At 39.1% G+C, this 15,597-nt stretch overlaps 1 protein-coding gene and 1 pseudogene across 2 annotated transcripts; both read left to right on the top strand.

Annotated features, from left to right (window-relative positions):
- The first annotated feature begins 2,349 nt into the window (after nucleotides 1-2,349).
- Nucleotides 2,350-5,447, top strand: LOC127933533 (putative nuclease HARBI1; annotated as a pseudogene).
- Nucleotides 5,448-10,111: 4,664 nt separating this feature from the next.
- On the top strand, nucleotides 10,112-14,054 carry LOC127933243 (uncharacterized). Of its 2 annotated transcripts, none has more exons than XM_052530064.1 (6): nucleotides 10,112-10,446; nucleotides 10,835-10,943; nucleotides 11,122-12,679; nucleotides 12,784-13,011; nucleotides 13,134-13,352; nucleotides 13,537-14,054. In XM_052530064.1, the coding sequence occupies exons 4-6, from the start codon at nucleotides 12,798-12,800 to the stop codon at nucleotides 13,980-13,982; spliced, it is 879 nt and encodes a 292-aa protein (XP_052386024.1). In that variant the 5' UTR covers nucleotides 10,112-10,446; nucleotides 10,835-10,943; nucleotides 11,122-12,679; nucleotides 12,784-12,797; the 3' UTR covers nucleotides 13,983-14,054. The 2 variants fall into 2 exon arrangements, with proteins under 2 accessions (XP_052386024.1, XP_052386026.1); XM_052530066.1 differs by having other exon boundaries at nucleotides 10,835-11,257; nucleotides 12,487-12,679.
- The last annotated feature ends 1,543 nt before the right edge of the window (nucleotides 14,055-15,597 follow it).

Here is a 15,597-nt window from a genome sequence, read left to right as displayed (position 1 = left end):
GGAAAGTACGGTGTTATGTGAAGTGTTTCCGGTTCACCTAATTAATGCAGCCTAAAAATCCTTTAACGGATTTGGATATTAAAAGCATATTAGTATGTTATGTGTATGCCAGGTTAAAGAGATGGGTCTTTAATCTAGATTTCAACTGCAAAAGTGTGTCTGCCTCCCGAACAATGTTAGGTAGGTTATTCCAGAGTTTAGGCGCCAAATAGGAAAAGGATCTGCCGCCCGCAGTTGATTTTGATATTCTAGGTATTATCAAATTGCCTGAGTTTTGAGAACGTAGCGGACGTAGAGGAGTATAATGTAAAAGGAGCTCATTCAAATACTGAGCTGCTAAACCATTCAGGGCTTTATAAGTAATAAGCAATATTTTAAAATCTATACGATGTTTGATAGGGAGCCAGTGCAGTGTGGACAGGACCGGGCTAATATGGTCATACTTCCTGGTTCTAGTAAGAACTCTTGCTGCTGCATTTTGGACTAGCTGTAGTTTGTTTAACAAGCGTGCAGAACAACCACCCAATAAAGCATTACAATAATCTAACCTTGAGGTCATAAATGCATGGATTAACATTTTTGCTATTGCATAGGCCGTAATTTAGATATATTTTTGAGATGGAAAAATGCAGTTTTACAAATGCTAGAAACGTGGCTTTCTAAGGAAAGATTGTGATCAAGTAGCACACCTAGGTTCCTAACTGATGACGAAGAATTGACAGAGCAACCATCAAGTCTTAGACAGTGTTCTAGGTTATTACAAGCAGAGTTTTTAGGCCCTATGATTAACACCTCTGTTTTTTCTGAATTTAGAAGTAAGAAATTACTCGTCATCCAATTTTTTATATCGACTATGCATTCCATTAGTTTTTCAAATTGGTTTGTTTCACCGGGCTGCGAGGAAATATAGAGCTGAGTATCATCAGCATAACAGTGAAAGCTAACACCATGTTTCCTGATGACATCTCCCAAGAGTAACATATAAAGCGTGAAGAGTAGCGGCCCTAGTACTGAGCCTTGAGGTACTCCATACTGCACTTGTGATCTATATGATACATCTTCATTCACTGCTACGAACTGATGGCGGTCACATAAGTATGATTTAAACCATGCTAATGCACTTCAACTGATACCAACAAAGTGTTCTGGGGCCTGTTGCACAAAAGTAGAATTAAGACATCCGGAATAAATGACTCAGCTGAGCTCAATAAAGCCAAAACATGTGCGTCCAGGCTTAATTGGTTGCACCAAGACCAAGCCAGGATGAGCAGACACAGATTCATTAAGCCAGGTGAAACCAATCCTGGATAGGTGCGCGCTCACGGCTCACTCAAATAGACCCTGCCACAGATCACGGATTAACAGATTTACCATGGCAACTAGAGCCGCGTACTTTTCCCCGTCAGAAGCACAAATCCTCATGGAGGCAAACGAGGAGGTAAAAGATATAATTAAGAAGAAAAGCAACACCGCCACAGTGATAAAGCAAAGAGAAAAAGCATGGCAAAGTATTGCAGACCGCCTGAATGCGTAAGTAGTGCACAATTACACACTCACCACTCCGCTGAAACATCACAATTACAAATCAAATATTTAATTCACATCTCCAAAAACGCAGTTGTACTGTAATTATGAAACGGTTACATTTTTTATTGAAATGCACTGCATATATGAGTGAAATTGTGTAACGTAACTCCATCACACTGTATAAAGCTATGATATATTATTATTAAAGCCTTACATTATTATTTTACGTTACTACGCTCAGTACGGTTTAATCTTAGCCATTGTACTCTGCTTATTATGTTGTCCACCGTTTTTTTTTTTTGTGTTTCCCCTGCTTTTATTAATGTAAAGCAGCTTTGACAGAATGAAACAATTGTGAAAAGTGCTATATAAATAAAATTTTCTTGAATACATAGATGAGCTATAATAATAATCACTTTAATTTATATAGCGCCTTTCAAAGGACCCAAGGTCGGTTGCTCACTGCACTGCAAAAATGTCTTTCTTACTCAGTATTTTAGTCTTGTTTTCAGTAAAAAAAAAAAATATCTTAAATATTTTCTAGAGCAAAATAACCTAGGAAAATAAGCAAAAAACTCTGCCAGTGAAACGAGAACTTTTCTAAAAGTAATTGTTTATGGAAAAAGTAAACTTATTTCAAGAGAATTTTTCTTATTATATTGACAGATATTTAAATGTTTTGCTTGTTTTAAGCACACATTTACTTGAAGTTTATATTTTTGGTCTAAACCTATACTTATTTTGCTAGGTCATTTAGAAAATCAAGAAAATACATCTTTATTGTTTTTTTAAAATATTTTTACTGAAAACAATACAAAAATACCAAGTCATTTTTGTCAGTGTGACTCCATTAAATGTTCTTGTGATAAAGAATGTGTGTGTGTGTGTGATGTAGATTAAACATGAACGGGCCAAAACGGACATGGCAGCAGGTCAAAATCAAATACAAGAACATTCTGCAGAATGGTATGGTCCCTGACTAATATTTAACAAAGCACAAGCATATATTGTACCCAGAAGGTGCCTGCTAACACATTGTCTGTACTGTTTTAGCAGTGAAAAAGAATACCCACAGACGAGGCACGGGTGGTGGGTCACCAAAGGCTGACCTTACCCCAGCAGAGGACATGGCCTTGGAGCTAAATAAAGGCAGGCCCGTCTTAGAGGGGATCCCTGGGGGGAAAGAGACGAGCATAGGTTCCTCCCAAGATGCCACCCGCTTCATTCAAGGTATGTCCTTCCATCTCTACATGGAATACAACCACATTCATATTGAATCAATTTGGACTGTCTGACTTTGGTTTACCTATTGCCTTGCAGTGTCTGGCAGCACTGTGTTCCTGTTAGAGCCACCAGCACAAGCACCGGACGATGCTGATCCAGTGAGTACTCCATCAAAGGCATACTGTAGGCCTGGCATGTCTTGTCTACTAGCTTCAATATGAATCCGATTAAATGTGATAGGGTGAAAGCCCCAGTGCAGCAGCAACAGCACATGATGGAGACGATGATGAGGAGGAGACCATCTCTCTGGATTCCAGAAGGCATGAGGTATCATGTTAAGACTGTGAAAGTACTATTTACTCTACAATGGTGAGGAGTCCTCATCAAAATCAAAAAATCTAATTTCTTTTACAGGACCCAGATGCTATACAGTGGGAAAACCAGCCTGGCAACATAGTGCGTATTAATAAAAGGACACCACATCCTGCCAAATTCAAGCTGCGCTAATTGTATTGTGTTCACAGAGCTCACAAGCTATCAGAAAGTTGTATGGCAACCACCTCCGGCACCAAATAGAACTGGCAGACATAGACATTCAGTACAAGAAGAAAAAGATAGAAAATCTTGCACTGGAGTCCGAAATAAAAAAAGAGGACAATTAGGAAACTGGACCTTGAAATAAAAAAACTTGAGAGGGAGGTGAGATATGCCTTCAATGTACACTGTATGCTAACTGTAACACAAATGTATTAATCATTATTTTTCTTTCCTCCCTCAGCTCCAAGAAGATGACACAGCTCAAAATAAAAATTAGGTATATTCTCGTAAAGTCAAGTGAGCCATGACATATGAGCTCTTATTGTGAGCACACAGGACGGTGGCATCTTTCTAAAGGTATTTTTTATGTTCACAGTAATCAGTACAACCAAGTCATCGTTATAAGGCACCGGCCTCTTTTGCCCACCCCCCCAGCACCAGGTGTGGCCACTAGCCTATATGAAGGCCCAAAATTGTGTGTTCCTTTCTGCTCTGACAATGGCATGCCCATTCTTGCGAGATGTGGTGGATGAAGAAGCACTTGTGCTGAGGAGAGCCTTCAGGCGAGAAAGGGTCTTCAGGGACTGGTTGGACCCACTGGCCTTCCCTGATGACCATCTATATGAAAGATACAGGTTTTCTGCTGATGGCATCAGGTATCTATGCAGACTACTGGGTCCCAGGATTAAGCACCGCACTGCACGGAGTGTGGAGCAAATGGTTTGTGTGGCCTTGCGCTTTTTTGCTAGTGGAGCCTTCCTGTACTCAGTGGGGGATGCGGAACAGCTGAACAAGGCCACAATTTGCCGCACAATAAGGAGTGTGTGTCTGGCTATCAAAGCATTAGCAGATGTCTTCATCTCCTTCCCTGGCCACAGAAGACTCTGTGACATGAAAGAGGAGTTCTATAGGATTGCAGGTAAGAGGATCTACAAATTACAGGACAACTGTTAACACATAGTAGGATACTCATTACTTTGTGTGACAGGTTTCCCCAATGTCATTGGTGCAGTGGACTGCACACACATAAGGATAAAAGCCCCCTCAGGTGCCCATTAGGCCGATTTTGTGAATAGGAAATCCTTTCACAGCATTAATGTTCAGGTGAACATAACTTTTTGATATTGTCCATTGACGAACACTCTGCATTGCCAATGATGTGCATTGATTGGTGTAATATTCCTCATCTTATGATTTCAGATGGTCTGCAATGCTGACTGTGTGATCAGCAATGTTGTGGCAAAATGGCCTGGCTCAGTCCATGACTCCAGAATCTTTCGGGCCTCTGAAATCTATCAGTGCCTATCACAAGGTAAGCCACACAACCCCTATTTATAACCATCATGGCTGTGTCAAGAATATCACTGTGTTTATGAGGTAGTAATGATGAGATTTTGTGTTGACAGGTGAATTCTCTGGTGTGTTGCTGGGAGACAGGGGGTATGGCTGCCAGCCTTTTCTCCTGACACCTTTCACAGACCCCCAGGAAGCACAGCAGGCCTACAACCATGCCCATGCCAGGACCAGGGCCAGAGTTGAAATGATCTTTGGCCTCCTGAAGGCACGCTTTCACTGCCTTCACAAATTAAGGGTCAACCCTGTTAGAGCATGTGATATTACTGTGGCTTGTGCTGTCCTCCACAATGTAGCCTGCCTGAGGAAGGAGAGGGCCCCCAGAGTGCCACCAGCCATGGACTGGGACAATCCGGCAATCTTCCCTGATGATGACAGTGGTCGGCTGCTGAGGGACCAATATGTGTTGAATTATTTTAGTTAGTATGTGTGCTTTCAATTTAGGTAAAAAATGTCCTGCTGTGGCAGAGGAAATAGGGTTTTTTTGGGTTGTTTTTTTGTACGAATTTGGCCTCTTATGATGTTTGTGCGGTATACTGTGTGTAATGCAAGGCTGCAGGGAGGCTACTGCATCCATTCATTTGTCTGTTCAGTTGATGTGTATGGATATGTCCTGCATTTATTTTAGTGTGCAGACATGCAGGGTGTGTTATATACAGACCTTTGAATGTGTATGTATCATTTTGTATAATATGCTTTGATTCTGTGCTTTCCATCTTGTAGAGTCACTGTGACTTCAGTTTCGAAAGGAGCTGATAGTTTACCTGCTTTGTTTTGTCCTTATTCAATAAAGGAACATAATGTTACACATTGTGTTTTTATATTCATATGGAATATGTATTTGTTTATATGACAGAGTACTAGGGCCCCACTGAGGAAAAAGGATAAAGTCATACATTTATGAGGCTGGTTCTTTCTGCAGAAAAGCAACATATTCTTTTTACAGTTTTGATAGTTATGACAAGGTGATACTTCATATTCTGGCACATCAGCATGTCTTTGTTTATGAAACCATACTGAAGTACAATTTCACGAAATGCCCCACATCTGTCATTTTAACAACTGTCCTCCTTTAAAACAACTAGTTACAATATTATGACTTGTCTTTTTTTCCCTCTGTGGCCCTAATATTCTATCATTTTATATATAGCCTTATAGTCTATGGGAAACTGTAAATTATCTAATGATAGCAACATCATCTAAAAATCATTATTTATCCAAAATGATTGAAATTAATGATCACAAACGTTTAAATAATGACAGTGGGTCTAGTTATATGTGATAACAATGTATAGTGAGCAGTGAAATAACTATTGGTTTCCATTTGTGGCGACTGCTGACTGACATTAGGGATGAGATTAAATAGATCCTGGAATTTAGCCTGGTCTGGAGCAGGCTAGCTCCACAGAATAAATATCCATGGTAATTTATACCATAACATATCCTCCTGCCCCCTATCCAGCTTTAGTGCAACCGGATTAGGGATCAATTGAGCCAGGATCACCAAGATATCCTGGCTTAATCCCTTATCCTACTCTTGTGCAACAGGCCCCAAGTCTATGCAAAAGAATGTTGTGGTCAATTGTGTCAAACGCAGCACTAAGATCCAATAAAACTAATAGAGAGATACACCCACGATCAGATGATAAGAGCAGATCATTTGTAACTCTAAGTAGAGCAGTCTCAGTACTATGATACGGTCTAAATCCTGACTGGAAATCCTCACATATACCATTTTTCTCTAAGAAGGAATATAATTGTGAGGATACCACCTTTTATAGTATCTTGGACAGAAAGGGGAGATTCGAGATTGGTCTATAATTAACAAGTTCTCTGGGGTCAAGTTGTGTTTTTTTTATGAGAGGCTTAATAACAGCCAGTTTGAAGGTTTTGGGGACATATCCTAATGACAATGAGGAATTGATAATAGTCAGAAGAGGACCTATGACTTCTGGAAGCACCTCTTTTAGGAGCTTAGATGGTATAGGGTCTAACATACATGTTGTTGGTTTAGATGATTTAACAAGTTTATACAATTCTTCCTCTCCTATAGTAGAGAATGAGTGGAACTGTTCCTCAGGGGGTCTGTAGTGCACTGTCTGATGTGATACTGTAGCTGACGGCTGAATGGTTGCAATTTTATCTCTAATAGCATCGATTTTAGAAGTAAAGTAGTTCATAAAGTCATTACTGTTGTGGTGTTGGGAAATGGCTTTATTTTTCATTAATTTAGCCACTGTATTGAATAAATACCTGGGGGTTATGTTTGTTTTCTTCTAAAAGAGAAGAAAAGTAATCAGATCTAGCAGTTTTTAATGCTTTTCTATAGGATATGCTACTTTCCCGCCAAGCAATACGAAATACCTCTAGTTTTGTTTTCCTCCAGCTGTGCTCCATTTTTCGGGCTGCTCTCTTTAGGGTGCGAGTACGCTCATTATACCATGGTGTCAAACTGTTTTCCTTAACCTTCCTTAAGCGTAAAGGAGCAACTGTATTTAAAGTGCTAGAAAAGAGAGAGTCCATAGTTTCTGTTACATCATCAAGTTGTTCTGAGGTTTTGGATATGCTAAGGAATTCAGATACATCAGGAAGATAACTTAAAAAGCAGTCTTTTGTGGTAGAAGTGATGGTTCTTCCATACTTGTAACAAGAAGTAGAATTTACAATTTTGGCTATATGAAGTTTACACAGAACTAAATAATGATCTGAGATATCATCACTTGGCTGAATAATTTCAACACTATCAACATCAATTCCATGTGACAGTATTAAATCTAGAGTATGATTTCGACAATGAGTAGGTCCTGAAACATGTTGTCTAACACCAATAGAGTTCAGAATGTCTATAAATGCTGATCCCAATGCATCTTTTTCATTATCGACATGGATATTAAAATCACCAACTATTAAAACTTTATCTGCAGCCAGAACTAACTCGGATGTAAAATCACCAAACTCTTTAATAAAGTCTGTATGGTGCCCTGGTGGCCTGTATACAGTAGCCAGTACAAACATAACAGGGGATTTATCATTAACATTGGTTTCTCTGGTTAATGTTATATGAAGCACCATTACTTCAAACGAGTTATACTTGAAGCCTGCCCTCTGAGAAATCCTGAAAACGTTGTTATAAATTGAAGCAACTCCTCCCCCTTTGCCTTTTAGACGCGGCTCGTGTTTATAACAGTAATCTTGGGGGGTGGACTCATTTAAAATAATGTAATCATCAGGTTTTAGCCAGGTTTCTGTCAAGCAGAGCACATCTATATTATGATCAGTTATCATATTATTTACAAAAAGTGTTTTCGTAGAAATGGATCTGATATTCAATAAGCCAATCTTTATCATTTGTTTATCCGTATTGCATTTGTTTTTTATTTGTTGAACCTCAATTAAATTGTTAGCCTTAACTTGGTTTGGACGTTTTTTGTATTTTCTAGTTCGTGGAACAGACACAGTCTCTATAGTGTGATATCTAGGTGAAAGAGTCTCTATGTGCTGAGAATTAACTGACCTCTGTGACGGGAGGCAGCTAGCAGACGGTCGGTTTAGCCAGTCTGTCTGCTTCCTGACCTGGGCCCCAGTTAGTCAAGTATAAACACTAAGACTATGTGCCATATTTCTAGACAGAAGAGTGGCGCCACCCCAGGAGTGATGAAGACCATCTCTTTTAAACAGGACAGGTCTGCCCCATAAGCTCGTCCAATTGTCTATGAAACCTATGTTATTCTGTGGGCACCACTTAGACATCCAGCCATTGAGTGATGACAATCTGCTATGCATCTCGTCACCACGGTAAGCAGGGAGGGGACCAGAGCATATTATAGTGTCTGACATCGTGCTTGCAAGTTCACACACCTCTTTAATGTTATTTTTAGTGATCTCTGAATGGTGAAGTCGAACATCATTAGCGCCGGCATGAATAACAATCTTACTGTATTTACGTTTAGCATTAGCCAGCACTTTTAAATTTGCCTTGATGTCAGGCGCTCTGGCTCCCGGTAAACATTTGACTATGGTGACTGCATGGTGTCTCTATATTCACGTTCCGTACAATAGAATCGCCAATAACTAGAGCACTTTCATCAGGTTTCTCAGTGGGTGCATCACTGAGTGGGGAGAACCTGTTTAATGTTTTGATCGGAACAGAAGAGCGGTGTTTTGACCCATGACTATTCTTCCTCACCGTCACCCAGTTGCCCTGCTGCAGGGGCTCTGTTGCCGGAACCGGACAATGTACAGGAATCCCTGAGCTAGACGCATCCAAAGCCTTATCTAGAGCCCTAACATTCTTACTGTCCTCGATTAAAGTTTGGATGCGTGTCTCTAATTCTGAAATCTTCTCTGTCAGCCTAACTATTTCCCTGCATTTATCACATGTGAATCCTTCATCAGCGACAGAGATAGATAAACTGTACATGTGGCAAGAGGTGCAAATAACAATAGCAGGAGAAGCCATTACTCACCATGCTTGATGAAATATTCTTACTGCGGTTGTTTGATGAACTTGTGAAAAACTGGAGCGAGAGAGAGGAGAGGAGAAAAGAAAACGCTAATGACAAGCTAACGAGTGCTAACGCTTTGCAGGTGTACTGCAGTCACGGAAGAGTGAACGATCAAAGTTAATCTGATCGATAATATCAGAAATATGGTGTGAATTAAGTTATATTTTACAACTTAAAAAAAACAAACAAACAAACAGACAGTGATAGTAAGAAAGATTATAGAGAAAAATATAAAATAAAAACAGCTACACGGAGATATGATTAGCTACAGAAGGCCAACAGGAAGTAGAGAAACACTGTCCATGCTGTGTCCTAAATGGTTGTTGACCTGGGTCAGGTCAGGTTAAGAAACCTGTTTGGCCTGAAAGACTTACAGTTGTTTTTCAGTATTTTCTGAAAACCACCTACAGTTGCTGTTTGTGACCTGCTACTTGCTTCTTTCTTCGTTTGAAATGGCTTCTAAAAAGTAAGTATATTTAGTCTGTCTGCATTATGCCTGTTAAAATAGATGGTTAGAGTTTTGTGTAAGTAGAGTATGGGTTTTGTCTGTTATTGTGTGACTGTAAGAAATAGATGAACAGTGGATGACTCCATGCCAGTGCTTCAGTATTTTTCCAGACTTGTTTTCAGGCTTTGTTTGCCCACACTGGTAGCTGTGAAATGGGGTGTGGGATTCACAACTTTCTGTGTGAGGACACAGTGCCTCTGGAAAAAGAGCAAACATATTCTGAGACACAGAGTCATCCACTGTGTGTGTTTTTCTTTTTCTTTTTTACTGTGTGTTTTTGTTGAAACATTTTGTCTATTTCTTGAAGGTCTGCTGATCGCAGAATTGTGCACTGCTTGCGGTGCTACAAGCCTCAGGATAAGCTTTCTGTTCACTTGGCCAGGGTTTGTATGAAAAATAGCACTGCAGAAGGCCAAGGCATCCAACACTGAGTGGGTGTGCACAGGCAGAACCTGGGATTATCACCAGCTATGTGAGATCCTGCCTGAAAGACACTCTCGCCTCAGCATGGTGAAGGAGCTTCTCAGTCGAGGTTTCTTCATCCAGAACCAGCCTGATGAGCCCGAACTGGACCTAGAAACTGCAGATTCCACTGCTGTGTCCACTCCCAGCAATAAAAATGTTTACCCAGATATTTTGAAAGCTGCAAAGGCAGATTTCATCAGGATCTGTGGAAACCTACAGAAGGGCAGTGCGGTATCAAATGCTGACAAGACACTTTACCGCTACTACTGCGAGGCACTCTTGATCTTCCGCCACATGCAGTGCCCAGGAGCTGTGGAAGGATTGACGGTAAATTAATCTATTTTGGCAAGATATCAGATTAGATTGGAGTAGATTCAACTTTATTGTCATTATGCAGAGTACAAGTACAGAGCTAATGAAATGCAGTTAGCATAAATAGGAGTGCAATGTAGGGATTCTATGTACATTATGAACAGAGTAATGTAGGATTATAAACACATTATGAACAGCAGCAACGTGAGAACAGTGGTAATATACAGTTGGATGAGTGTGAAAAAGTATTGTTAACCCATGCATTCTATGCAAAATAACAGTAATGCAATGATATTTTTATAGAAATAGTGTACTGTGCTTTGTACAGTAACAACTTTACACATATGCTGTAATAGTTTGACATGGATGCATTAGTAAATGTAATTATTTCAATATTTCCCAGGATGCAGAGTGGGTGGACAGGAAGCAGGGTTGTAATTGGCATCAGCAGACAACAAAAAATTTCAATGAAGCAGATTGCAACATTTGCCTTGACACGTAGAGAGGAAGCTGTAAGTCCAATCTTTACATATCTTATTAGACCAATCTTCTGACTACAGTATGATACAATACATGTGCTGTTTTAATGTGATGCATAATTTAGTTTTTCCAGTATTTGAATAATTTTTTTTACTTTAAATTAAAATCTTAAACTTTCACTGTCTATAACAGTCTGTTTTATTTCCACAGTGGTTTCAGTTGTACTTTAAGCAGATAAGGCCAGAAAAAATTCGGCCTGAAAATGTCTGCAACAAATTTTTCCTGTCATCGACTGGCGAGGCTGTTCCAAATGTCTCAGAAGACATGTGTAACCGAGTGGTAAAAAGTATAGTAATTTATTTCTCCCTTTGCATCGTTAAACTTATTTTATTTTTATTTTCTGTTTTCTTTAAATTACCAAGTCAGAAGAAACAGTTAATATCTGCATTTTTCCTTGAGTCGTCAGTAGGTGGTGCTGTTTGCATTATGCATGGGACATGCGCATGTGCTGTTTTCAGACCTTTTTGGGTGATGTGCAGGGAGCAACGTTGGGGAGATGTGCACTCTCTGTAATCAGTGACATATTTAAGACCATCCAAGGGTAAATTATAGTATTTCTTTCTAATCTTCCTCTTAAATATCATTTCTGGATATATATTTTGTTGTGTGGTTTCTAAGGATGTCATGTCAATAAAGTTGTATTGTGTACGATGGTATGACGTCACACCATGCAGTGTAGGCCTGTTCAACTGTGGCTTTACATATGTTTTACATTGTGCAAATGTTCCATGTGTTGATGTTTTATCTGATTATTTACAGTACAACATTTTGTTGAGGATTGCAGCCCTCATAAAGTGAATGTGAAGGGGTAAAATAGGAACTCATCATGTTGTGAGTGTTATCTTTTTATTTTTCACAAATTATATGTAAGTGGGTAATATTTCCATGTTCTTATTATGCTTTGTTTCTTTTGTATAGTATTCCCACTGCCGTATTGTACCGTGTAATACCGCATGTGATTTTAGTGTGGTAGTTTCTCTGTAGCGTCTCACAACATTTTGTTGTTGTGGAATTCCTTTAGTATTTCATTATTTTGTATTTTTGTTGGGCCGTGTTTGCGATGGTTAAGAGTTTGTTTCTGCTTATAGCAGTTGGACTGTGAAACAATCTGTAGAACATTAGGAATAATTATACACTGAGAAATATAGAGCTGTGAGATTTACATTTTATTCCCAGCTCTTTGTATCCTTCTCTGTTTTTTTGTTGTTGTTTCGTCTATTTTCAAAAATAGATATTTAACTCTTTTTCTTTGTTTCCGGTCTATTTTGTGGAAGCAGTGAGCCGGAACGGTTTCTTGTACACTCTTGTTAAACATTTCAGAACATATAATTCTTTTGAAAATACTAAATGAATAAACTACAAAGTAAGTGAACCCGCTAAAAGTGTTTCTGGTGGTCAATCAAATTCCCCGGGCACACATGCATCGGCTCCATGAAATGTATTGGCCCACATAGGCCTCCTATATCTTATCAGTCACAGTGATTATCATAAATAACATTTAATTTCTTTCTGCAGGTATAAGCTACCCACATCAAATAGTCGTGATGCACGGAAGGCTGCAGAGGCCGCTGCACAAATGCTCCCAGTACAACAAAAGGAGGCCATTAATCACTATCTGGCACAGAGCTCTGGGTTTGGTCCAACAACAAAGAAATCTAGAGCCTCAGTTTGTTGTGGACACAGCTGTGCTGCTGGACACCATGACAGGGTAGGTCTCTTCATCCAGAAGGGTCACAGATGACTTGTACACATGATTATGTAGTACTGATTTTGTAAGTTAATTTTTTAACCTAATTTTCCTTTCTTTTGCAGCTGTACATCAGACGATGAGACCTCTGGACCAAACTCTCCCACAACCAGCAAGGAGTGCAGCGCTCCAACTAAAGACTTCTCTGCTTTTGTGGGCAGATTTCCTGTCTCTCTGGACAGTCAGCCACCAAAAAAAAAAACAGCGGATCAGCGAAGGGTTTCCTGGAGACCGCATCTTTTTTGACAAGTGGAGAAACTCCCAGTATGCCAAGAGAGAGGAATATCTGCTGTGTAAGTAGCCAAATCCATGAATACTGCACTGACAGTCAATACACCATTCAAATCAGACCATTCATTTAATGTGAAGAGTGACTCGCACTAAGTAATGTAGGTTGTGTCATTCTCTCTTTCAGCACACTTCACACACCGCAAGCCTTCAGCTGCAAGGGTGTCAAAGCTGATTGCGCAGGAGGGGTGGAAGAGCAACTACCCGAAGCCTAAAGAGATTGAGCGGTTGTGGAAACCAGCTCCAAAGCTATTAATTGAGACAGATCAAACAATAATGAAATGTGTCTCTCAGCAGACCTGGAAAGGCATTGCCATTAAGGACTTTGGTCCCCAGCTAGGTCTAGGTTAGTAAATTCTTGACTTAGTAAATAATTTTTGTCTGCAAATCTTTTTTATTTTTTATTTTTTATTCTTGTAAGGCAGAAAATACAATCAATTAATTGTATGTTTTAGCAACTATGAGATGAAGCAAAGTTAATTACTTGTCATTTTGATTTCACTCAAAATTTTATGTTCTCTTGATCACAGGTGTGGTTGCAACCCAGCGGTTTTCTAAAGGTGACATAGTTTGCGATTACCACGGAAAGGTAATAACGGCTGCTGCAGGTAGAGCCATGATGCAGGACATTCATGATGAGGCTGGGTACCTCTTCTTCTTTAAAGCTGGCCAAAGAGAACTGTGCATTGATGCTCAGACATTCCCTTGCGAATGCCACCCAGACGCAGACACATTTGGCAGGAGGATCAATCATTCTTCCAAGATGCCCAACCTGAAGCCCCTTCACTGTGTGTTAAAGGTGAATGGAGAGGAAAAAGATGTTGTCCTCTTCAAGGCACTGCAGGACATCAGTGTGGACACACAGCTCAAATTTGTCTTTCAGAGGAGAGGGCCTACTCATCCAGCCAGTCCAGGTCCAAAGTTTGGCAAAATATACCATCAAACTGTGGCCACACTCACTTCTGTCTACATGTGAAATGGACCTGCTCTTATTTTATACATATGTAAATTGTGTTTTATTGTGTGACTGTAAAATAAAGATACATATCCCAAGTTTATTCATTCTCATTAATGAGTTATTTGTGTTAATTTTATGATTCAACAATTAACATAATTTAAACTTTACATTTAAAGCAAACTCGCAAACCCAGGAACTCGTTTTTTGTTACAAAGCAAAATTTAAGTGTGTCAATATCTTTTAAACTTGAGGTTATGTGAGGACATTACTTGATTTTAAACATAAAAAATAAGTTCACTCCACAGCCAACATGGTTATTTTTATTCTTTACTGTCCCAATACTCAAACGCCTATCTTGCACTAGCATTTTGGTTCATTTCACCAATAACATAATGCATAAATACACCTCTTAAAGCTAAAGGGAGATAGACCCTTGTAGCTTTGGGTTTTAGCCATTAAGAAGGACAAAACAAGTGGCCAGGCATATTTGCATTTCCTTTGTGTACTTCTGATTTTGTGAAGATACTGAGGGCCAGGACAGATGTGGATCTCACATTACACTATTCATATTGGAAGACTATTTACTGAGCTGCAAATGGACCCACTTGCAATGTATTTAATGGGAAGGCTATGATAGGCTATTGTGATGTTTATCCACCAATATATTAAAACTGAACCATACAATAGAATGTAAAAGGTCAATTCACCGACCTGCAATGTACTCAATAGGACGGCTCTAATAGATTAGTGGAATAATTGTTAACAAGTCTATTAAACCCGAACAATATGTAACTGACAATAATGGTCTCCTCTGAGTGTTCTGGGTACAGTACAGGTGTTTTCATAAATAACATTAAACCTATTTATGAGAAATACTCTTTATTTACCTCAACACAGAAGCACCAGGAAGAGTGGACAGGCACCCTATTCGGGTAAATTAAGCAAAATCCAATGCTCTTTCTTATGTACATTCTACATAATTAATAACAAAAAAAATGACATGAATGGATACCTCTAAGTGTTCTGAGTACAGTGCAGGTGTTGTCATTTACAATATAGCACATATTTAATTAAAACAAGTTAAATAAAATTGAATGGCTATTATAAACTGCAAGTGGGGATGGCTATTTCATAAATGGTAAATCATCACATATCTCACTTGCCATGTATTCCCATTGAATGAATATTTAATAAACTGCATATATTATAGCTTGTCAAATTTGGGGACTTTTTACCTTTAGTTGTCAGTATCTCCGGCCCCCTGGGATCTATCGACTCGGAGATAGAAGGCCTTTAGAGTATGAAATTGTAATGTTCTGAGTTTTGTGTTCCAGCAAACTTTAGTGTCTTTTATTTTGAAAGAGATTTAATTTAAAAGGAATTTAATTCTTTTTGTATTTCATGTATTTTACATGAATCCATCTAATTTTCATTCTTTATTTTTTATATGGCACAGAGAAAAATGTACTTTGCAAAAAGTAAACTGTTTAAGTTTGAGTGACGTCACTTAGTGGCGCTGTCGCGTCTGACTCTCTCAGTTCTACATGTGACTGAAGAGAGTAAGTTGTGTTTCTTTGCATCTCTGCATGTCGATTTATAAAAACGATAAAATGGTTAAAAATATAAGTGTAAA

The sequence above is a fragment of the Carassius gibelio genome, chromosome A17 (assembly GCF_023724105.1).
Source record: "Carassius gibelio isolate Cgi1373 ecotype wild population from Czech Republic chromosome A17, carGib1.2-hapl.c, whole genome shotgun sequence".
Taxonomy (NCBI): domain Eukaryota; kingdom Metazoa; phylum Chordata; class Actinopteri; order Cypriniformes; family Cyprinidae; genus Carassius; species Carassius gibelio.
This window is presented reverse-complemented; position numbering and strand designations above follow the sequence as displayed.